At 37.3% G+C, this 20,609-nt stretch overlaps 1 protein-coding gene and 1 long non-coding RNA gene across 5 annotated transcripts in view; one reads left to right on the plus strand and one right to left on the minus strand.

Annotated features, from left to right (window-relative positions):
* Positions 1-20,609, minus strand: part of LOC122880053 — a 106,692-nt gene that overhangs the window by 60,880 nt on the left and 25,203 nt on the right. The gene's annotated exons all lie outside the window — the stretch shown is intronic.
* LOC122880051 (calcium/calmodulin-dependent protein kinase type 1D-like) lies at positions 5,487-18,738 on the plus strand. Of its 3 annotated transcripts, none has more exons than XM_044204778.1 (10): positions 5,487-5,506; positions 8,589-8,717; positions 10,997-11,093; positions 12,421-12,515; positions 12,639-12,722; positions 12,937-12,998; positions 13,316-13,384; positions 14,336-14,390; positions 15,959-16,147; positions 16,694-18,738. In XM_044204778.1, exons 2-10 carry the CDS (start codon positions 8,604-8,606, stop codon positions 17,564-17,566), a joined length of 1,638 nt encoding a protein of 545 aa, XP_044060713.1. In that variant the 5' UTR covers positions 5,487-5,506; positions 8,589-8,603; the 3' UTR covers positions 17,567-18,738. The 3 variants fall into 3 exon arrangements, with proteins under 3 accessions (XP_044060713.1, XP_044060712.1, XP_044060714.1); XM_044204777.1 differs by lacking the exon at positions 5,487-5,506 and adding an exon at positions 8,090-8,255; XM_044204779.1 differs by lacking the exon at positions 5,487-5,506 and having other exon boundaries at positions 11,019-11,093.

A 20,609-nucleotide genomic window follows, 5' to 3' on the forward strand; every position in this document is an offset into this window, starting at 1 on the left:
GATACGTCTTCTCTCTAGCGGATCACACACGTCACTGTCAGTCGCATTCGCTCAGATCCTCTTTCTTTCATATCATATTAATAACCCTCCACCAAAGGCTTCAAGTCCCAGAGCTCCCCCTTCTTACAAATTTTAACCCATGTTAATGACATTACACAAGTTTAAATGGTAATGGGCTAACACTAGTCTGAATGCTGGTAGGTTTAAGCAGAATTCAATTCAACTCAGCATTTAAAGCCTTGATAGGATCACATTTCATATTCCCATTCCCATAAAGGTTAAATGAGTCCAGATCTTGGAGTCAGTGGGGGGAAAGTGGAAGACAAAGAAGGAGATGGAGAAAGACAAGGGAATAAAGACAAGCAGATGGAAACCAATAGGAGGGCAGAGACAAAAATGAAAAAGGAAGCACCTCAGGGAGTATCTAATTGAATTTCATCACCCATGTCAAACTAATGGATTTGTTAGCACAGACCTTAGCAATAATTTGCAGAACAAGGATTTCAGAGGTGAACAGGTCAACATTTGAGCCAGATGCATAAGAGTCTGTGTAGATCCATTACTAAAAATCTATCTGTACACAAAAGCACATGTGTTGGTCTGACATTAAAGTTATTCTGTATACTACAAGTGTTGCTGGAGTTTTGACCTCTTCAGACTTTTTCCCTTCTCCATGCACCTTGGAAGTAGGTGAAGTTGTGCCAGAAATTCCTACTCTTCTTCTACTGTACACAAAAGTATAAATATGTTTACAGAGCCTGTTTTAACTTTATACATTTCTAAATACACAATGTTTCAAAGAGTTTATACTGCAGAGAAAAGTTTGGATGACGAACACCCATATTTGGTGTTTTCAAATAAGTGAGCATGTACAGTATATCTCAGGTGAGCACTGGCCAATTAGAATGAAATAACTTTGATATAAAGTCACCCAGCTACTGGGGTTCTGCAGGTGAAGGAAATACTCATCATAAAAATCAAACAGTGGTCATTTTTCACAGGCCAGTATTCTTCCTCTAGCCCAGCCTTTTGTGTCTTTGACTACATTACTATTCTCTCACAATAGAGAGTTCATCAGTACTGATAGCAAATGTTGTTAATTCAACATTAAGTTATGGTCAGAAATGTTGGTATATGTTTGAGGTTGAAAAATCAGTTGTAAATGAAATTCCTACAGCAGTCACAGTTTAAATGTTGTAATAAATGCCCTTAAATTAACATTGTATTTGAGTCTTGTTTTCAACATGTTTTCACTAATGTGTCATTAGTCACAGACTACAAGATTTTGCAAAGATTGGGGATCTTGCAGGGTCACTATTTGCAAGACTACAACTAGATTCCTTCTGAGATTATTTCCGACTGGGCATATACATATGGCATATAAACAAGCACAGCATTTTTAACAGCGTGTGTTATAAAATAAATAAACTATAGATAAATTATTAGATTGCTTCCTGAACAGATTTCACGATCAGCAGATGAACTTATTAGTAGTTTAGCTTGCAAGTAGCCCCGTTTGGGACAGTGGTTAGCTAGCTAGCTATAGCATATAGCATAATCACCGGGGGTTTTGAGGGCTGCAGCAATTTCTCTCCACTCTATGGTGTCACGTTGAGCTGTTACTATTTAGCCGGTTTGCTGCTTCCTGTTTGGTGCTGGAGAGAGCGCACCTATTGGTTGTTGACAATGTTCACATCATTGGACTTGATTTTATCGGAACATCAAGACGAAAAAAAAACTGACTTAAGACAGCTCGGACTGAGTTTTATGACCACCTTACAGCAAACAATCAAGATGACGATCACCTGCCAACACTTTTCCTTGGTTTCTCCCGTATTTCAACACCATCTCCTGGCACCCTCCTGTTTTGTTGTTTCTCCCGGGAAACTCCTGTAATTTGCATGGCCCCCCTCAAATTTTTTTTATGAATAATTGTCCAAACGGATCCAAGGTTTGGATGTTTGTCTGACGTCACCCAAGTTGCCAGATCGTCTATGAAACACAATCTACACACACAATCCACACACTACATACAATTTACCCATCTGTCACTGCAACCTGGCAACCCACAACCTGATCCAAGGGGCGTGTGTGCAGCTGGTCTATGCGCAGGCAGATGTCTTGTCAAAATATCAGGGCAGGACAGCGTTCCACCTAAAAATCTAAATACATCTGTAAATTTAAGCAGAGTTGGACTGAACAGTTTGAACTAACCCCCTCTGCATTTTAAAACCTAAATGTTGGCAGGTATGACAACTCTCTCTATAGCCAAACTCTGATAAATGTATTCCGACATTGAAAATTTGTCTGTGACAGTGAAATTGTTGAACAATTGTTTGGTGTAAGGCAGCCATTGTTATTTTGTCCACAAGTATGTACTGTACATTAAAATTCAGTCCAATACAGCAAAAACAACAATCTGAGTGCATTACATATTGGATAGATGTTACTCTGTGTCCACCACCTTAGCTGCTCCAACTGATCACTCTCTCTGTCTCTATCTGTCAAGGTTGTACTTCCAATGGTGATTGGTAATGGTAAGTAATTACCATATTAGCCCCATTAAAATAAATGATAAGATAATTTGGTTTTGTTTAATCTGGTTTGTTAGCAAGAAGAACAAAGTTCATACTTCAATTTTAGCAATATATGTTGACACCTGAACACCTGAATAGTAACTGTATTCAGTAATGTGAATTATAACCTGTGTGTTGACCATCAAAACATTGAACAATGCTCTCTGATTTCTTGTTTTGAATACTGACTAAACAGTCCTGGCCTTTAAGGTTTTAAAATGTAAAAAATGTTCTATAAGTATTTCACTCACTGTTTAAAAGACATGCAGTGAAATTATATTTCACTGACGGTTGAATCAACATTGATTCAGTGTCAGTTATGGTAGAAAATCCGACATTTATTCAACATCAATCATAACGAGCACTTTCAATATGGTTTCAATGTCGGGCGTCAACGTAGATTCAATACTTCTGCCTGACAACATTTAAATGTTGTTTCAATTTGATTTTGCTATCTTCCAGTGAGTATACATTGTTGAACTAATAAAGAATTATCATAGATGTATTGGATAAACAGGTACACATGTACTTGATTACTATGTAAAGATGGATTCTTATAGCGTATAGCTACACAAAATGTGATGCTTTTGTTGTCTCCTGGCATTTTTAGATGCAAAGCCTCTCTATGAGCTGTACGTTGTTTGCAGTCACATGATTCCGCTCGAAATTCAGAATGAGGCAGAATGGACGGCATGGAGGAATTACCGCATATATTCTTGAGTTGTGGACAAAAACATGCTTTGTGAGGTTACAGTGACCTTGACCTTTAACCACCAAATTCTAATCAGTTCATCCATGTGCTTCTGCATATCGGGTTCACGAGAATGGGACAGACAGACATAAAAATCGAATTCTTCCAAACTTGATGATGACTGTGTCTCCAGAGGAAAATGCTTCAATTCACACAGACCTGTATTCATTCTACACCTGTATTGGTTTAATCAAAGATTGGGGAAAGACAGTTAATGTTCTCATCAATGCGAAAGCCATTGTGGTTTAGAAGCAACTGTATTGGTTGGTTCCACATCCATCTTCAAATTACTCAGTACAACACCCATCTGCAAATTTCAGTAGCCAGACAGATTCTAAGGGATTTTTAGAGCAGGAGTTCACAACCTATTTAAACTAAACCACCAAACCAGATGAAAGCAGAAGCCTGTAGAAAGTAGCTGTGAGATGTCTTTTTAATAAGATTTGTATTGGATTACAGAGCTTGGTTACTATTATGATGTTGTCCAACTAATTGTTCTATTGTCTCCACTCTGCTTTTATCAACTTCTGTTGCATAGTAGTTTACACTATGACCAATTCTGTGAATTCTGTGAATGAGACATGAAAACTGTTTCTGTGCAACAATAACAGATAATCACCAGAGGAACAGATACATAGACAGATGGGGTTCTTTTAGCCCAGAAAGAACATATTCTCAGGAACAGAATATATTAGATAAAGCCAATGGACACGTACATCTACCACATTAACTAGTTTATATGCAACAATAACAGATAATCACCAGAGGAACAGAAACTGGTTGCAACACAGCAGAGGGTGTGTGCAAAGGAAGTGGGGTTACTTCTAGCCTATACCAGAAAGAACATATTCTCACGGTTTTGTGACACACACACACACACACACACACACACACACACAGACACACACACAGACGACAACAGAAGACATCAGATGAAGCCAATGGACACGTTCATCTAACATATTAACTACTCCTTATTTTGTCTCCATGTTATCCTTTTAAGTTGGTTCTGCAGCAGCATGAATGGGAATGAATTACAATATATGAATATATTTTCGCCTTTTCCCTGATGGTCTGAATAGGTCGCTAAATGTGTCGCTAGTCGCGTTTTAGAAATAAAGTCGCTAAGAGGGTCTGAAAAGTCGCTAAATCTAGTTGGTGTGTGTGGAGAGAGGAGCTGCCTGAGCCCCGCCTACAGTGAAACTCCACACAGAGAGCAGATGATGAGAGGACAGAAGCAGCGCGACCAGAAATTACAGCAGTTTTTTCTGTTCATTCAGCTTAGGCGCTGTGAAAAAAACGCTTAAGCACTGCACCCCAAGTCTTTTTGGCATCATAGCTTAGTGATTGGATGTTTCTTACCAAAATACACCTGAGGAGTCATACTTGACTTCTCTCCTCACATTTTTATGTAACCAGTCTTGCATCTTTTTGTCACATGTATTTTCTAATGCCGTTGCTCTTTTCCTTTATGGTTTAAACATCATATGGTTTCTTTTACATTTACAATTTGACAGAAATCAAGTTTACTCTTAAATACGATTAGGACCATAGCACAGTTTTTCCCACATAAACAGCCACTATAAAACTGTTCCTTGCCCTCTTGCTTGGTTACTATTATACTAGTTTACAACTAATTGTTCAATTGTCTCCACTCTCTTCTTTTATCAGCTTCTGTTGCCCTTCAATAAATTAGACATTTTCCAGCACATCATCTCTCTTGTTTTCATTCCCACATTTAATTTGAACACTGTCTAATCCATAAAGAGAATTGATCATAGTATTTACACTGCTCATAGGTTACAGTGCTCTGAGGTTACTAAGGAAAAACGAAAGTGAAACATGAAAACTGTTTTTATGCAACAGTGAAAAATAACCAGCAGAGAAACAAGAACAGGATGTTTGACAACAGGGTATGTGTGCAAATTATGTGGGTTTACTTTTAGCCTGTACCAGAAAGACTGTGGTACTTTTACATCAACTGACACAATTAAAATACTGTATAAGCTCAGCATCTTTGAAGGCTGTGATAGGAGGATGTAAAATGACATCATTATGTGGGTGGAAACCTTAATATTCATCTTTGCTTCACTTCTCAATATAAACTAAGTTTCACTTTAGGTTGTTAGAGCAAAGCCTCATTCACTGATGTTGGGTCACCCAAGGGCTTTGCATTTGGGTATCAGAATCAGAAATACTTTATTGATCCCTGAGGGGAAACAGCTGCTCACTATCATGTCAATGCACACAGGAATAGAAGTACTAAGCAAATCAAAATATAATACACTATAATACAGATAAATTAAGTACAAAGTGGATATAAGTATAAAAGCTAAAATAAGTGTAAGTACCAAAGTGGATTTAGAGGTTGATAAGTATGTACGGCATAATACAATGTAATAATATAAGTAATAAGTAATAGTGCAATAATGAGTACTGTCAAGTTAAGTGCAGCTTATTAAGATGATTATGAGACAGTGGATATTGCACAGCAGAAATAGAAGTATGTATAAATATCAATAAAAATGTAATTTTGAAAACAGAGTATATTGCACCGCAGTATTAAACAGAGAATATTGCACAATTATTTCAAATACTGCAGTGATGTTAATGATCCAATGTCCAGTTTATCGACTTAAGGTCATATAGACTAACACTTAGAGGGAGGAGTTAAAGAGTTTGATGGCCACAGGCAGGAATGACTTCCTGTGGCGCTCTGTGGTGCATTTTGGGGGGATGAGTCTTCCGCTGAAGGTACTCCTTTGTTTGACCAGCACGTCATGGAGTGGGTGGGAGACACTGTCCAAGATGGCATGTAGTTTGGCCAGCATCCTCCTCTCTGACACCACCGACAGAGAGTCCAGCTCCACCCCCACAATGTCACTGGCCTTACGGATCAGTTTGTTGAGTCTGTTAGCGTCCGCTACCCTCAACCTGCTGCCCCAGCATGCAACAGCATACAGGATAGCACTGGCCACCACAGACTCATAAAACATCCTCAGCATTGTCCGGCAGATGTTGAAGGACCTCAACCTCCTCAGAAAATAGAGGCGGCTCTGGCCCTTCCTGTAAAGAGCTTGAGTGTTCTATGTACAGAACTTGCAAAGGTTGTGTTAAGTAAGATTCGTATTGGATTACAGAGCTTGGTTACTATTATGATGTTGTCCAACTAATTGTTCTATTGTCTCCACTCTGCTTTTATCAACTTCTGTTGCATAGTATTTACACTATGACCAATTCTGTGAACCAATGAGACATGAAAACTGTTTCTGTGCAACAGTAACAGATAATCACCAGAGGAACAGATACAGGTTGCAACACAGCAGAGGGTGTGTGCAAAGGAAGTGGGGTTACTTTTAGCCTATACCAGAAAGAACATATTCTCACGGTTTTGTGACACACACACACACACACACACACACAGAATATATTAGATAAAGCCAATGGACACGTACATCTACCACATTAACTAGTTTATATGCAACAATAACAGATAATCACCAGAGGAACAGAAACTGGTTGCAACACAGCAGAGGGTGTGTGCAAAGGAAGTGGGGTTACTTCTAGCCTATACTAGAAAGAACATATTCTCACGGTTTTGTGACACACACACACACACACACACACACACACAGACACACACACACACACACACACAGAAGACAACAGAAGACATCAGATGAAGCCAATGGACACGTTCATCTAACATATTAACTACTCCTTATTTTGTCTCCATGTTATCCTTTTAAGTTGGTTCTGCAGCAGCATGAATGGGAATGAATTACAATATATGAATATATTTCTCGCCTTTTCCCTGATGGTCTGAATAGGTCGCTAAATGTGTCGCTAGTCGCGTTTTAGAAATAAAGTCGCTAAGAGGGTCTGAAAAGTCGCTAAATCTAGTTGGTGTGTGTGGAGAGAGGAGCTGCCTGAGCCCCGCCTACAGTGAAACTCCACACAGAGAGCAGATGATGAGAGGACAGAAGCAGCGCGACCAGAAATTACAGCAGTTTTTTCTGTTCATTCAGCTTAGGCGCTGTGAAAAAAACGCTTAAGCACTGCACCCCAAGTCTTTTTGGCATCATAGCTTAGTGATTGGATGTTTCTTACCAAAATACACCTGAGGTGTCATACTTGACTTCTCTCCTCACATTTTTATGTAACCAGTCTTGCATCTTTTTGTCACATGTATTTTCTAATGCCGTTGCTCTTTTCCTTTATGGTTTAAACATCATATGGTTTCTTTTACATTTACAATTTGACAGAAATCAAGTTTACTCTTAAATACGATTAGGACCATAGCACAGTTTTTCCCACATAAACAGCCACTATAAAACTGTTCCTTGCCCTCTTGCTTGGTTACTATTATACTAGTTTACAACTAATTGTTCAATTGTCTCCACTCTCTTCTTTTATCAGCTTCTGTTGCCCTTCAATAAATTAGACATTTTCCAGCACATCATCTCTCTTGTTTTCATTCCCACATTTAATTTGAACACTGTCTAATCCATAAAGAGAATTGATCATAGTATTTACACTGCTCATAGGTTACAGTGCTCTGAGGTTACTGAGGAAAAACCGAAAGTGAAACATGAAAACTGTTTTTATGCAACAGTGAAAAATAACCAGCAGAGAAACAAAAACAGGATGTTTGACAACAGGGTGTGTGTGCAAATTATGTGGGTTTACTTTTAGCCTGTACCAGAAAGACTGTGGTACTTTTCCACCAACTGATACAATTCAAATACTGTATAAGCTCAGCATCTTTGAAGGCTGTGATAGGAGGATGTAAAATGACATCATTATGTGGGTGGAAACCTTAATATTCATCTTTGCTTCACTTCTCAATATAAACTAAGTTTCACTTTAGGTTGTTAGAGCAAAGCCTCATTCACTGATGTTGGGTCACCCGAGGGCTTTGCATTTGGGTATGTACAGGACTTGTATGATACACAATATGTTGTATTTTTAATGGTCACAATGAAAGGCTGGTTTTGTTTTTATCAAACATAGATCAAAGCAATTCTGTAGATAAAATGTGTGAGGGTGCTGCTGGAAGAGCTTTTAAACCTACATACCCTGAGTAATTAAAGGTTAATAAGTAAGCGGTTTGTACTTTGAACTTAAACGTGATTAGCATTTTCACATATAAAATGGATGTCAAAACAGTGTTCACCAAAATAATTTTTGTCATGACAATAACATAAGGTATCTAATACTCTAATGTTTTTTGCATTGGCTTATCATTTGTGTGTCATTAGGAAATAACAACAAAGATGGGGTCAGAACAGAGCACCTTGAAAAAGAGTGGCTACGCAATAGAAAAGGAAACAGAAAATGCTGTTGTTGCCACAAAGGAAGATGAGACATTTTTTATAGAAAAGATAGAGGTAAGTGAAGAGTTCCTGAGCTAACCTTATTTATACTAAATTATAAAACATGTCTAGATTCCAAAATAGCAAAGCAAAGCCCAGTTTATAATCTCACAAACAGCACATTTTGTTTAAATATTTTTTTTCAAGAATTGAGCTTACTTTTTGCCAGCCTCTGTCAGTACATGAGCTTTGAAGTAAGATAGCTGTTGCAGTGACAGGCAAAGTATAAGCTCAACTTTTGTCACTACAAGAGATTTTCAAACCAAGCCAAGCCATACAAGTTTTAACTCGAAAACGGAGACAGAAAGATAAATACCTTCATTTCTATATCAAAGGTGAAATAGATTAGGTTCCATCTATGAGTAAAATTTTAAATCTTTTCTTCTTTTGTAAATTCTGTTATTTATATATTTATTTAGTCTTTATTCCGTCATTTATTTACTCATGTATTGTTTATTCATTATAGGGATTTCATGAGCTGATCCACGGGATCGGCATCCCTTAACAAAACAGGTTTTTGTAAACCAAGAAAAAACATCTGGCAGAAACGTTTTAAGCAGTAGGGAGTAAAAACTAATAGCAAATTACTGATTGCTGACCATCAGAAAAAATTGGACGGGAACTAGAAATTAGTTAGCTTAAATTTCTAGTTCCCGTCCCATTTTTTCACAATTGAGAATGACTTCCGGATGGGAGCCGAAACGTCTTGATTCTGAAAACAGTGTCCAGATGACTACGACTGAAACCTTTTCTACGATAGAAAACTCCTGGACGAATGAGGGACTACACCGTCTCATCAGCAGTAGCGCTAACGAGGAGCAATGTGATGCGTTGTGGAAGGCTGAATACATTATTTGTAGAAGAAATACTCAATCAGTAGAGAGAGTTAGGTTGATAGTAACTAATCACAGTACCTCCCACCCCCTTTAAAAGCAGCAGATAGATTAAATGTATGTATGTAATGTACTCGTAATGTACCAGGAGGAGAGAGGCCAAGCTCTACATGAGAAAAAAAGTTTAAGCATTGTAAAGCACTGTGAAGTAGGGCTGTCCCCTATGCACAGTCTATAGCTCATTTAAGCAGCACTCCTTCAACTGGCAGATCTTATGAAAAAAATCTGGTTAGCAATATGTCAAAGCATCAGATCAAGTGATTAAAAATGTCAGTATTTAGCTTCATTTTCTCACTGAAGTTGCAACATTGATGGACCCTGGTGAGCTAAACATATGGATTTATTTATCAAAGCAGTGGCAATACATATTTTACCTCAGACATAGGTGCTGTTATGGGTTGATCGCTCCCTGAAATTGCTCCTCTGTGCAGTGAAACTCTCCATGTTGTTGCCTTCTTCTCAGTATGGTTTGCTCAGAAAAATTCACTACTTCATGTTGTTTATTTTCATCATTCCTGATGTGTAAAAACCTTTACAGGTAAAACATGAGAGTCATGTAGGCTGTTGTAGGATGTGAGTGTGGCTGCTCTGCTCATGAGCTAGCGTAGTGTAGAAAATTGCATAACTACTGTGTTTGCGATACTGCTGGCTTTGCACTGGCAGGAAAAAAGGGCCTTAAAATATAAATACTTTAATACAAGAAAAAGGCTTTAGGCCCTATTTCAGGTCATATTTTTTTTTTGTCGTTGTTTGGTATTGTCAGATTCAAATCGACTGGCTTGCATTGTGGTGGTAGTAGTGACGCAGCTAAGGTTGTGTTTATGCTGATCGTGTGGTGCAAATTTGATACTCATTTTAGCAGAAAATTGTGCTTGCCTTTCCACCTGCTCAGGCCATCTCTTGTGACAAGCACAAGCCAATTTTACAAATAGCATCTACATGTCACTGAGTGTAATCTGAGGTTTTGTTGGTCAGGATCAGTACTTGATATTCTGGGTTTTTTCACACACCAGATTGGTAAACTACTACTCAAAGAATGCAAATTTAGACAGTTAAATCATTAAGAGTATCTCTCCTACTAATACTGCATTCAGCCTCTCTTCCACATTGCCCATGATTCACCCAGTTTGCACTACCACCAATGATCACCAAAATTGCAAAAATGTGTTGATCATACCTATGTGCATTTGTGCTTTCATTTGCGTCCAGTTTCATTAAAGTAGGGCCCGTAATTGTTGTACTCTGTCATGCAGTTGGCAGAGAGAGTGAGAGAGTGACCTTGCCACAAAGTGCAAATGAAGGGTTTCACTTAAGGATCTAGTTTGTTGACTACTATCTCAGGCAAACAACTTTAACCTCTCTGCTGCCAGGCCTTTCTGATGCAAGTGGTGTTTTTAACAGAAATCCAAAAATGATGTTTCAGCATTAACCTCAGAGATAGAAACCATTAAGGAAACAAGCCATCCTCATATTGTGAGCATCAGGAACTCTTTTGAAGGTAAGTTTGAACAAATCTTTATACTACTCTGAACTTGTTATTACAGATAATGTCTGTTTGTACACAAAGGTAGAATGCACATAATAAAGTTGTGATACAAGAAATGAGACTCAACATAATTTTAAAAACGAATGTATGATAGAACAGAGAGCTAAAGTCCTGACGCCACCTCCAGGACAGTTGCTGTAACTAAGCCATCTCACATGGGCCACCTCCTGGGATTTACTATCCACGTTCAAAGATAAATGAATATGAAATGATACTCCAGCACTTGTTATTAGAAGGTGAAATCTTTGTGATCTTAAAGAGTAATTAAACCCCAAAGTTTTGGCTGAAGTGCCTCTACCCTGAAAAATCAAAAACTGCCTCTAGAACCTGAAAAATGTATCAACATGGGCAGCACTGGGAGGGGGCACAATTAGATAGACCTACAACCAATCAGAGCAACAAAACATGCGATGTTACTTAGTACTGAGTGACGCAGCAGTGCTTGGTCCGTTTTCAAGCTGTTTGTTGGGTGGAGAAAGCTGCCACCATATACGTCACCTGCCTCCAGATCACACAATAGCAAAATTAAATTGCAATAGCCGGCTTTCAACCTGTAGAGGCAGTCACAATGCATATTTATAACACAATATGTAGAATTCAAATACCTTGCCCTAAGATGTCAAGATTTGGACCTGAATCCATCAACAACACTACTATATACCCATAAACATTGTTCTTCAGCTGAAAAAAAGTGGTTTGGGGGTTTAGTTACTCTAAGAAAGTTAAACAATTAATCGTTTTAAATACACACAAAAAACTACAACTCCCCACATGTACTTGCATCATTGTAACTTGGTTTCTTCCTATGTCACATTTCACATTTTTTAGCAGCAATGTCTGCTGTATAAAAGATTTTACACTGGTCGTCCTCTGTCTTGCTGTTATTACAGCCATGTCTGAACTAGCTGCAGCCATTCGACTCACCCACGGACTCTGTGCTGTGTACAGAGAATGGGCACAATGCTGAAATCTACAAACCTGACTAACTTGAAGGACTGACAAGTGTTGTGGAGTCTGTCAGCACAAAGTCCAGTTGTCATACTGACGACAGTTATCTGCAGCTTCTTCTAAAAATAGATGCATTTTAAAAAAAGAAGTGTAAACAATTCAATTAAAAAAAATGTCTAATTTTAAGTGCTAACAACAACTGAACAGTGAGTTAAGAGACAAAACCTCTAATATTTTATATTTATTTGGGAGAAGTATCTTAAGCAATTATATACTGAAGATGATTTATTATAAAATAGTAAGATATTCTCTTGTATATTTTATCATAAAGATCAGAACACTTACTACATAGTGATGGACTACTGTCATGGAAAGAGCCTTGCTGTAAAGATCAGAGAGATGATTCATCCTCCTAAAGAGTTTGAGGTACAGTAGTCTTATGCAAAAGACATTTCAAATTTACATCAGTGATATATACTGCAGGCTAGTCCATTAGTGTACATATATTGCAATTAATTGACATTTCTGCTATTCTATTTCTATTTCTAGGTACTGAGTTGGATTGCTGAGATCTGTATGGCTTTGAGAACCATTCATGAAAAAGGCTTGCTTCACAAACATCTGACACCAGAGGTACTACACATTTTACACGAATTATGATTAAAAGAAAAGCATTTCCACTGAATTTATCTGAAGATATCCTAAATCATCAGAAGATAAAAACAAATGTATTAATGATGTCACATTTAACCAATCAAATAAACCTCTATTTTATATGTATTTTTCATTTGAAATAAAATGAATAATTAATTTGTTTATTACAGTTTTGCCTTTCCTCTTTTTACAGAACATATTCCTTACCGAATTAGGAACAGTGTGCTTGGACAAATTTGGAACAATCCATGAAAAGTACTGTACAACGTCATATATATATATACATACATATATATATATATATATATATACATATATATATATATATACATATATATATATATATATATATATATATATATATATATATATATATATATATATATATATATATATATATATATATATATATATATATATATACATATATATATATATATATATATATACATATATATATATATATATATATATATATATATATATATATATATATATATATATATATATATATATATATATATATATATATACACAGACAAACATTTTGTATTAAATTTTTTTTTTCACAGTTCAAAAACCAGTAATTCAAATTATCTGGCACCGGAAGTCTTCACAGATGGTACCTATGATGCTAAAAGGTAAAAATGTACTTAATAACAACCTTGAGGCCCCACACAACAACAAATCCCCTTGGTTTAGGCTGTTATTACAATAGATGGCTCGTGTGCACAGTGTAGAGAAACCAAAGGAGCAGACATAAGCTGAATGTTTGAGCCAGATGAGCTTTTAACAACCTCCTTGTCACATTTCAGGTCAACAAGAAACCAAATGGAGAGTTTGTTTGCTTTGAACACTGGCAGTGTATCAATACACCAGCTTGAACGTTAAATAAACCAAATCAATTCCACATTAGTAGCAAAATTAGCCTATATTTCACTCGCCTATGTTAACAGGTTGGAGCAGCCACACAGCACGCTTGACGCGCGACTCTCAGCAAAAATAGACAGTGAAAATGATCTGTTAATAGTCATATGGACATCATAACAGCAACATTACACCTGTCACTACCGTTTCAAAGTCTATATCTGTAGAATAGACTCAACACCGTTTCAGATTAAAAGCCGTCTAGCGGTTCTGTCGACAGAATCCCTTCATTTGTTAACAAGGCTTTTATTTTACTGTATTTATCAAAGGAAAACTCGATGTAGAAAAATAGGGCTGGCAGTAGCAACGTTATCTATGTGGACAGCACACACGAGCGAGCCACAGCAGTTCAGCGAGGTAGGCAGTGTCATGACAGCAGTGTCGTGACAGTGACGTTACATGTCCGCCCAAAGCTACAGCTGTAACAGTAAAATGTGTTAAACAAATACAGTACCACATCTTGTTCACCAGCCCAGTTTGCTTTATATCCTGTTCTGGCTGAAATTCCCACTTCATACAAATATACTGTAATTGTTTTTCATTGGAAATAAAACTTTTGGTTCAATGTTACCTGCTTCAGTGTAAGCGTCACAATTTTTAAATCTCTTTTCTACTACTACTACTACTACTAATAATAATAATAATAATATGGGCTTTATTTATAGTGACATTTGGTCAGTGGGATGCATACTCTATGAGCTCTGTACTCGACAACCAGCGGTAAGTTACCCAAAGGTCATGTCATGTTATTAAAAATGTATGGAATTAAAACACGAATGAGATTTCCTTATTTTCTGTCATATATATAATGTTACAATGTCGGATGTTCATATTTAACGTGGCCAAAGTTTCAAATAATGAAATGATATTGATATGAAATTATATTTTTTTGATCCCGTTTGAATTACACATATGATGTTTGTCAATTTAAAAGATCATTTTGCTAGTCAAGAAAGTTGCAGTTTGTCATAGGTTTGTCATAGTACCATTTAGTTTTGTGTGAAACTGCTCAGTGAACTTCATCTCTCGCTCGCACAATATACATCATCAACATGGCCGTCCCTTGTAACGTCAACTTACCTGATGTGTTTTATCCAGCGACTCCTGGTCCTTTTATCAGCCAGGAAGCGAAAGAACAAGCAAGACCCTTTGCTTGTGTGACTAAATCTGGTACTTTATACATCCTCCGTCTTTGTAGCAATATTGTAGCTATATTAACTGGTACTGAATTAATTAATTAGATCGTTTTAACTACAGGATCAAAGATACACATTGATTTATTTGAATGTGAAATGTAAAAACACCCACAAGGTTGCTCTGCTGCGTTTCATTGCCTCGGGTACAATGAAGTATTTATTTTAATCATTTTTAAACAAATTGTACTCGTATTTTTACACAGTTCTATGTAGTTTTATACTTGCTGCAGTGCCGCGTAGTGAAAAAAAAATAGACTAGCACCGCGTCCGTGTCCCATGTACTTCAGCCGTAATTCATGGCACAATTCAAACAGGGTAAAAAATTGTTTTGTCTTGTGCCACTGACTACAGTACATATTTTTTTCCGAAATAAGGTCCCATATTGGCCCACTGGAAGGGGAGGGACTTTGCCTCTCTATTGAGAAAAACTGTAACTAAGTTGAAAAATATTCAAAATTTTATTTACAGTTACGCAGTAGTGTAAATTTGGTTATCAGTAATTACATCACATATATATTGACCCAGTGAAATTGAATTACCATATACATGTAACATTTCACCTGACTTATTCTACAGTAAGTTCAATTAAAACGTGTCAATCAAGGAAAATTATTTGTTTTGTCTTACTGACCTCTCTGCTGTCAGAACACACGTTGGTGTAAGCATTGCATCTGCATTGTTTGCAGGAGAAAAGAACATAAATAAAATGGCAGAGGGCGCTGCATCTTGCTTCCACAAGTATATCAGCACGACTTGTGTCTCATAAAGATAACATCATAACTTTGAAATGTGTCCTGGTCAGAATCACCATCCCACAGCAGCAAACGCCACCAGCAATTTGTCACGTCCACACAAAAACTTATAATAAAACCATTCAATTACAGTTAATATCTCAACTTATGCTAAATGGTCCATTTCTTTGGTAGAATAGTTCTTTTTGTCTGTCTTTCAGATAAATTCTGAGTAAGATGATAATCTCAGTCATGGAATATCATGACTTTTAGAAAGTAACATAAAAATAAAGTAATGGGTAATGAAAGTAATCTTATTATAATTAGTATTAAGTGTTTTCTAACAATAACTCTCCTTCAGTTCTCAGCAGAGACTACGGTCCAGCTCGTGCCCAAGATAATTGGTGGTCGTTACCCATCTCTCCCAGAGGAGTTCTCACCAGAGCTTCGTGAGCTATTGAATGATATATTTAAAAAAGACCCTCGACTAAGACCAACAGCCAGTGAGATCCTGGGGCGTCCTTTTATTATCAGCTGTCTCTTAACAAAGGTATGACACTTCTATAAATACATTATTGACCTCACTCTCCCTGAACACACTATATATGTCCAACGTCTAATTTTTATCTTGTCATTTAGGGCAGCACATCAAATTCTGCCATGCTTGCATTAGTAACCAAGCACCCTTAATTTATTCTTACACCTGATTCCAAGACGATGATGACAGACAAAAGCACATACACTATTTTGCAAGCAAATGTAACACTACAAATTTGTACGAGAAAATCGTGATCTCATCCCTGAATGGAAAACAATGTGATACTAATTTTGACCAGAATTGTGCAGCCCTATTTCCACCGTAGACATGTAGTTTCATAATATATAATCTGACTACACTCAGCATCATTTATAGGTGTAGTTGGGTGGTTTAACCACATCCAACAATGATGTCATGGTGTCCTGGAGTACACCTGTACACTACTTAAGCAAGGTGATAAGAACGTCTGGAAATCTGCAAAAACAAGTTGCTCTTTAATTGAATAACTGTCTCTAGATGTCTACTTTTCCGCTGATAATTTGTATGCTTTTCTGATAGTGCAAAACAACTGTGAAGGAACTCCAGACCAGGTTGAATGAGCTAAGGGCTCTAGCTGACAGTTTGGAACGTGTGCATCATGGCACCACCATTGGCAGTCTGGCAGGAGGAGTGATTGGAGCAGCGGGGGGGATTACATCCATAGTGGGCCTTATACTGGCCCCCTTCACTTTGGGAGCCTCTCTTATTGTCACTGGGGTTGGAGTAGGGGTGGGGGCAGTTGGTGGGGTCACTGCTGGTGCCTCGAATATCACTAATATGGTCAACCAGTCTTCTGATCGCAAAGCTGTTCGAAGCATCATTAAAGTGCTTGAACAGAAAATTTATACAGTTGTCACCTGGCTCCAGGAGATTAGCAACAGCTTACAGACACTCAGGAGCAGATGTGACACACTTGACACTGACGATAGCAAGTTCAATGACGACAACCTGTTAAGGCTTGGCTGCAGAGCAGGGAAAGGCCTAGGTGGCATTGCTGAACTGCTTCGACTAGTTCAAGTGATGACCATCGGCAAGATTGCAGCACAAGCATCCAGAGTAGTACGTGTGGCAGAGGTAGCAACAGGTGTGCTCGCTGGTTTATTTGTGGCAGCAGATATCTTCTTCATTGCCATGGATGCCAAAGAGATACACTGCATTAGACAGGAAAAGGCAGCAGCGGAAGGAGGCGCAACTTCTGGGTCTGAGGCACAGGACCGGTCTTCCCAAAAGGGCGCTTCAATCAGATCTGAGATCATGAAATTTGTCCGATCAATCAGGACGGCAGCAGACAACTTGCAAAAAGTCTTGGATGAGCTCAAAAGCAGCATCAATTATATCCCTTCACTTGGGGATGAGAGTTATATGGAATGGCAAGACATGGAATTAATGTAACCCAAAGGTCACATTAAATGAAATCAGAAGCACATTAAGTTACTCATTGACCTAGTGTTAAAAATAAATCAAGAAGGGAACTTCTGGGTTTCAATTATTAGTACAGTTTTCTTAATTAAATCAATTAAAATAATATCTGTATAATACTAATACTGTGTCAATACTAATGATTAATATTGTAATATACCTTTAATAATGACAACTTTAAATTGACGTTAATTCACTTCAATTGCCAATATCATCTTTAAAGTAACTATCATGACTATCTGACTACTAACGAATCATAGTCAAATTAGTTACTTCAGTCACTGTATAATGATGAATACTGTAAAATAATGATTTTGAGCTTTACTCTTGATTTGTCAATAATAATTCTATTCATGATAAAGAAATGTTGAATGTTTATTATAACAATGTATTTCTGTTTCATGATAGCAACCTGAAAAGAATGGACATTTATAGTTAAATGTTAATTAATTATTCTGCACCACAAACAGAATATCTGGCACTGTTAGTAAACATAGCAAACACTTTGCTGCCAGTGCATACTGCAAATCATTGCCAGCAATATACAGTACAATCCTCCAATGTATTTAATAAATATGACACAAATAACTGCCTATATCTAATCTGGTAATAGCTCCATGGTTGCTAGCAATCTGAACATTAAGTTTATTCTTTTGTGTCTCTTTTTCATTATTTGGTACATTAATGTAATTTTTTAAATAACAGTCAAAGCCCCTATGCGTAGGATTTGAAAGATTTTTACTTTAATGACTTCTAGTGTTAGCATTAAAAAAAGGACACTGTGGCACGTCACAATACACGTGGCTTCACCTACAGATCCGACCCTGTGACACTGGAACGAAAGGGCTCAAAACCACAAATACTGCACCAATTTTACCCACGATTATCTCATCTTTCTACAAACAAAACTTATGCCACTGCAATAATTTGAAAGATGATTTGATCACAATGACATTCTACAAACAGGGGCTCTAACTGCATTCAAACGTGTATGCTTAATTTCATCTTTGTAGTTTTATAATTTTGTATAAACATGAGGATCTTGACATGCAGCCGGCAATTGACATATGAATGCATTAATAATACATATTAATTGTATACATCTATACTGATGAAAAATAAATGCAAATGATTCTTTCTCCAGAGATTACCTTTCATCATTAATACCAACATAAAGCAATCAATAATATTATTAATGTTTAGCATACCTTTTTGATGGCATTAATGTTACTTTTTTATAATAGTTTCTCCCATTAGTAAGTCGTAGGCTGGGTCTAACTCTCACATAACTGTAAAATATTCATTCAGATCTTGGTGAGTCAGTGGTTATTATCAGGGGCGTTGTGCAAGCCAAAATTCTGGGGGGGACAGAATTTGAGAGGGGGGCATAGGGGTCATTCCCCAGGGAAAATAATGATGCAATTTTCTGCAATTTGACATATGTATTCAAAGATAATTTTAAAACTTCACTGCAGTTTTTGTAGCTCAGTAATCTCCCACTTTATATTAGGGTAAACACTGTCCATTTATTTAGAGGTTTTCATGTCAATTATTTGTACTGTTATGGTTATTGAAAATGTCACCCACTTATTCACTCACTTCACGCTGGCTTCTACACTGCTGCCACTTTTCTTGAAAAAGAGCTAAATCTTGTCTGCTTCACCCAAAAATTTTAAGGGACATAAAAAGACTATATCCACAATACAAATTAATTTAGAGGACATAGATAATAAAGCCACAGATGAAAGGAACCTGCCAACATGATAATGCTACCTTATGCTGCCTACCTTAACTTCTGTTTGCAAGACTCCAAAAGGAATTCCTAACACTCTCCAAGTTCACTTCCTAACTGCATTTAATTTTCACACATTTGAAAAAGGGATTGATGCTCTACTAACCACTTCAGCAACTTTAAGCTGTAGCCTACATCTCCTCCAGCACTGATGCACCACAGAGTGCTGTGTATGCATGTGTACCTGATGCTGTGAACTGATTTCATCCTGCAACGTTTGGAAGAAACCAATGCCATAGGGAAAGGGGGTGTGTGCCTTTTTGAGGTATGATTTTAGACATAATTAGAAGAATATGTAATCATAAAATGATCATAACTACACATTATCAAAAATAATAGTAATAAAATACAATATAAAATAAAAATATAAAAAATCCAGATATCAAAAATATTGTGGGGAATGTGACCTCACAGCAGGAAGGTATTGGGTTTAAATCAGCCTGCTGAAGCCTTTTTGAATGTAATTTGCATGTTTCCCCCGTGTCTGGGTTTCCTCACACCAGACATGCAGGTTAGGTGAAATGGAAACTCTTAATTGTCCATAGCTGTCAGTGTGTCATTTTCTGTCTATATGTGTTAGTCCTAGGGTTGGGTACTGTTCACATTTGAACCAATACCAGTACCAGTACCAGGAATCCGGTACCGGTAGCCAACAGTACCATTTTCAGTACTCTCTGTAATAACAAAAATGTAATTTCAGTTGTAAAAAATGAGTCCAACCTTCTGAATTTCAACATTGTTATTTATTTAGAACATTTTACATCACAGCCTCACTTAAAGGTCGTCCATGGATGGTAAGTGAACTTCTTCTGTGCTGGCTGCTGGTGTGCTAATGTTAGCTGCAGCTGCTGGGAGGGACTTGGTTTTCAGGCTATCAAACACGATACCCTCTTCAGCTTTTATATTTTGTGTTTGACCAGGTGTTTCCTCAGGTTAGACATGTTGCCCTTCCAGCTTTGCAGTTCAGATTACAAATATTGCAGCGAGTGTTGTCTGCCTCGAGTTTTGAAAAGTGTAACCACACTTTCAGACTGCTTTCAGCTCACCATTGCTCTGACTCAGAAGCCCTTTTTACACAGAGATCCCGCAATACTGCCGTACAGAAGAGCTGTCATTATGCCTGCTTTGCTTTTTTACACTGAACCAAACAATGCCAGCATAATGCTGCCACAGTGTGCGATTTAGATAGCGGAAAAGTACCCCCTCAACGTAGGCGGAGCTGAT

This window comes from Siniperca chuatsi, linkage group LG8 (genome assembly GCF_020085105.1).
Source record: "Siniperca chuatsi isolate FFG_IHB_CAS linkage group LG8, ASM2008510v1, whole genome shotgun sequence".
Lineage (NCBI taxonomy): Eukaryota > Metazoa > Chordata > Actinopteri > Centrarchiformes > Sinipercidae > Siniperca > Siniperca chuatsi.

What these genes read in the sequence shown, in the direction of transcription:
- LOC122880051 (XM_044204778.1), top strand. Translation starts at nt 8,604, where the DNA reads ATGGGGTCAGAACAGAGCACCTTGAAAAAGAGTGGCTACGCAATAGAA. An exon ending in TTTTTATAGAAAAGATAGAG is followed by an intron (nt 8,718 to 10,996) that starts GTAAGTGAAGAG and finishes TGTTTTTAACAG; the next exon opens with AAATCCAAAAATGATGTTTC. An exon ending in GGTACCTATGATGCTAAAAG is followed by an intron (nt 13,385 to 14,335) that starts GTAAAAATGTAC and finishes CTTTATTTATAG; the next exon opens with TGACATTTGGTCAGTGGGAT.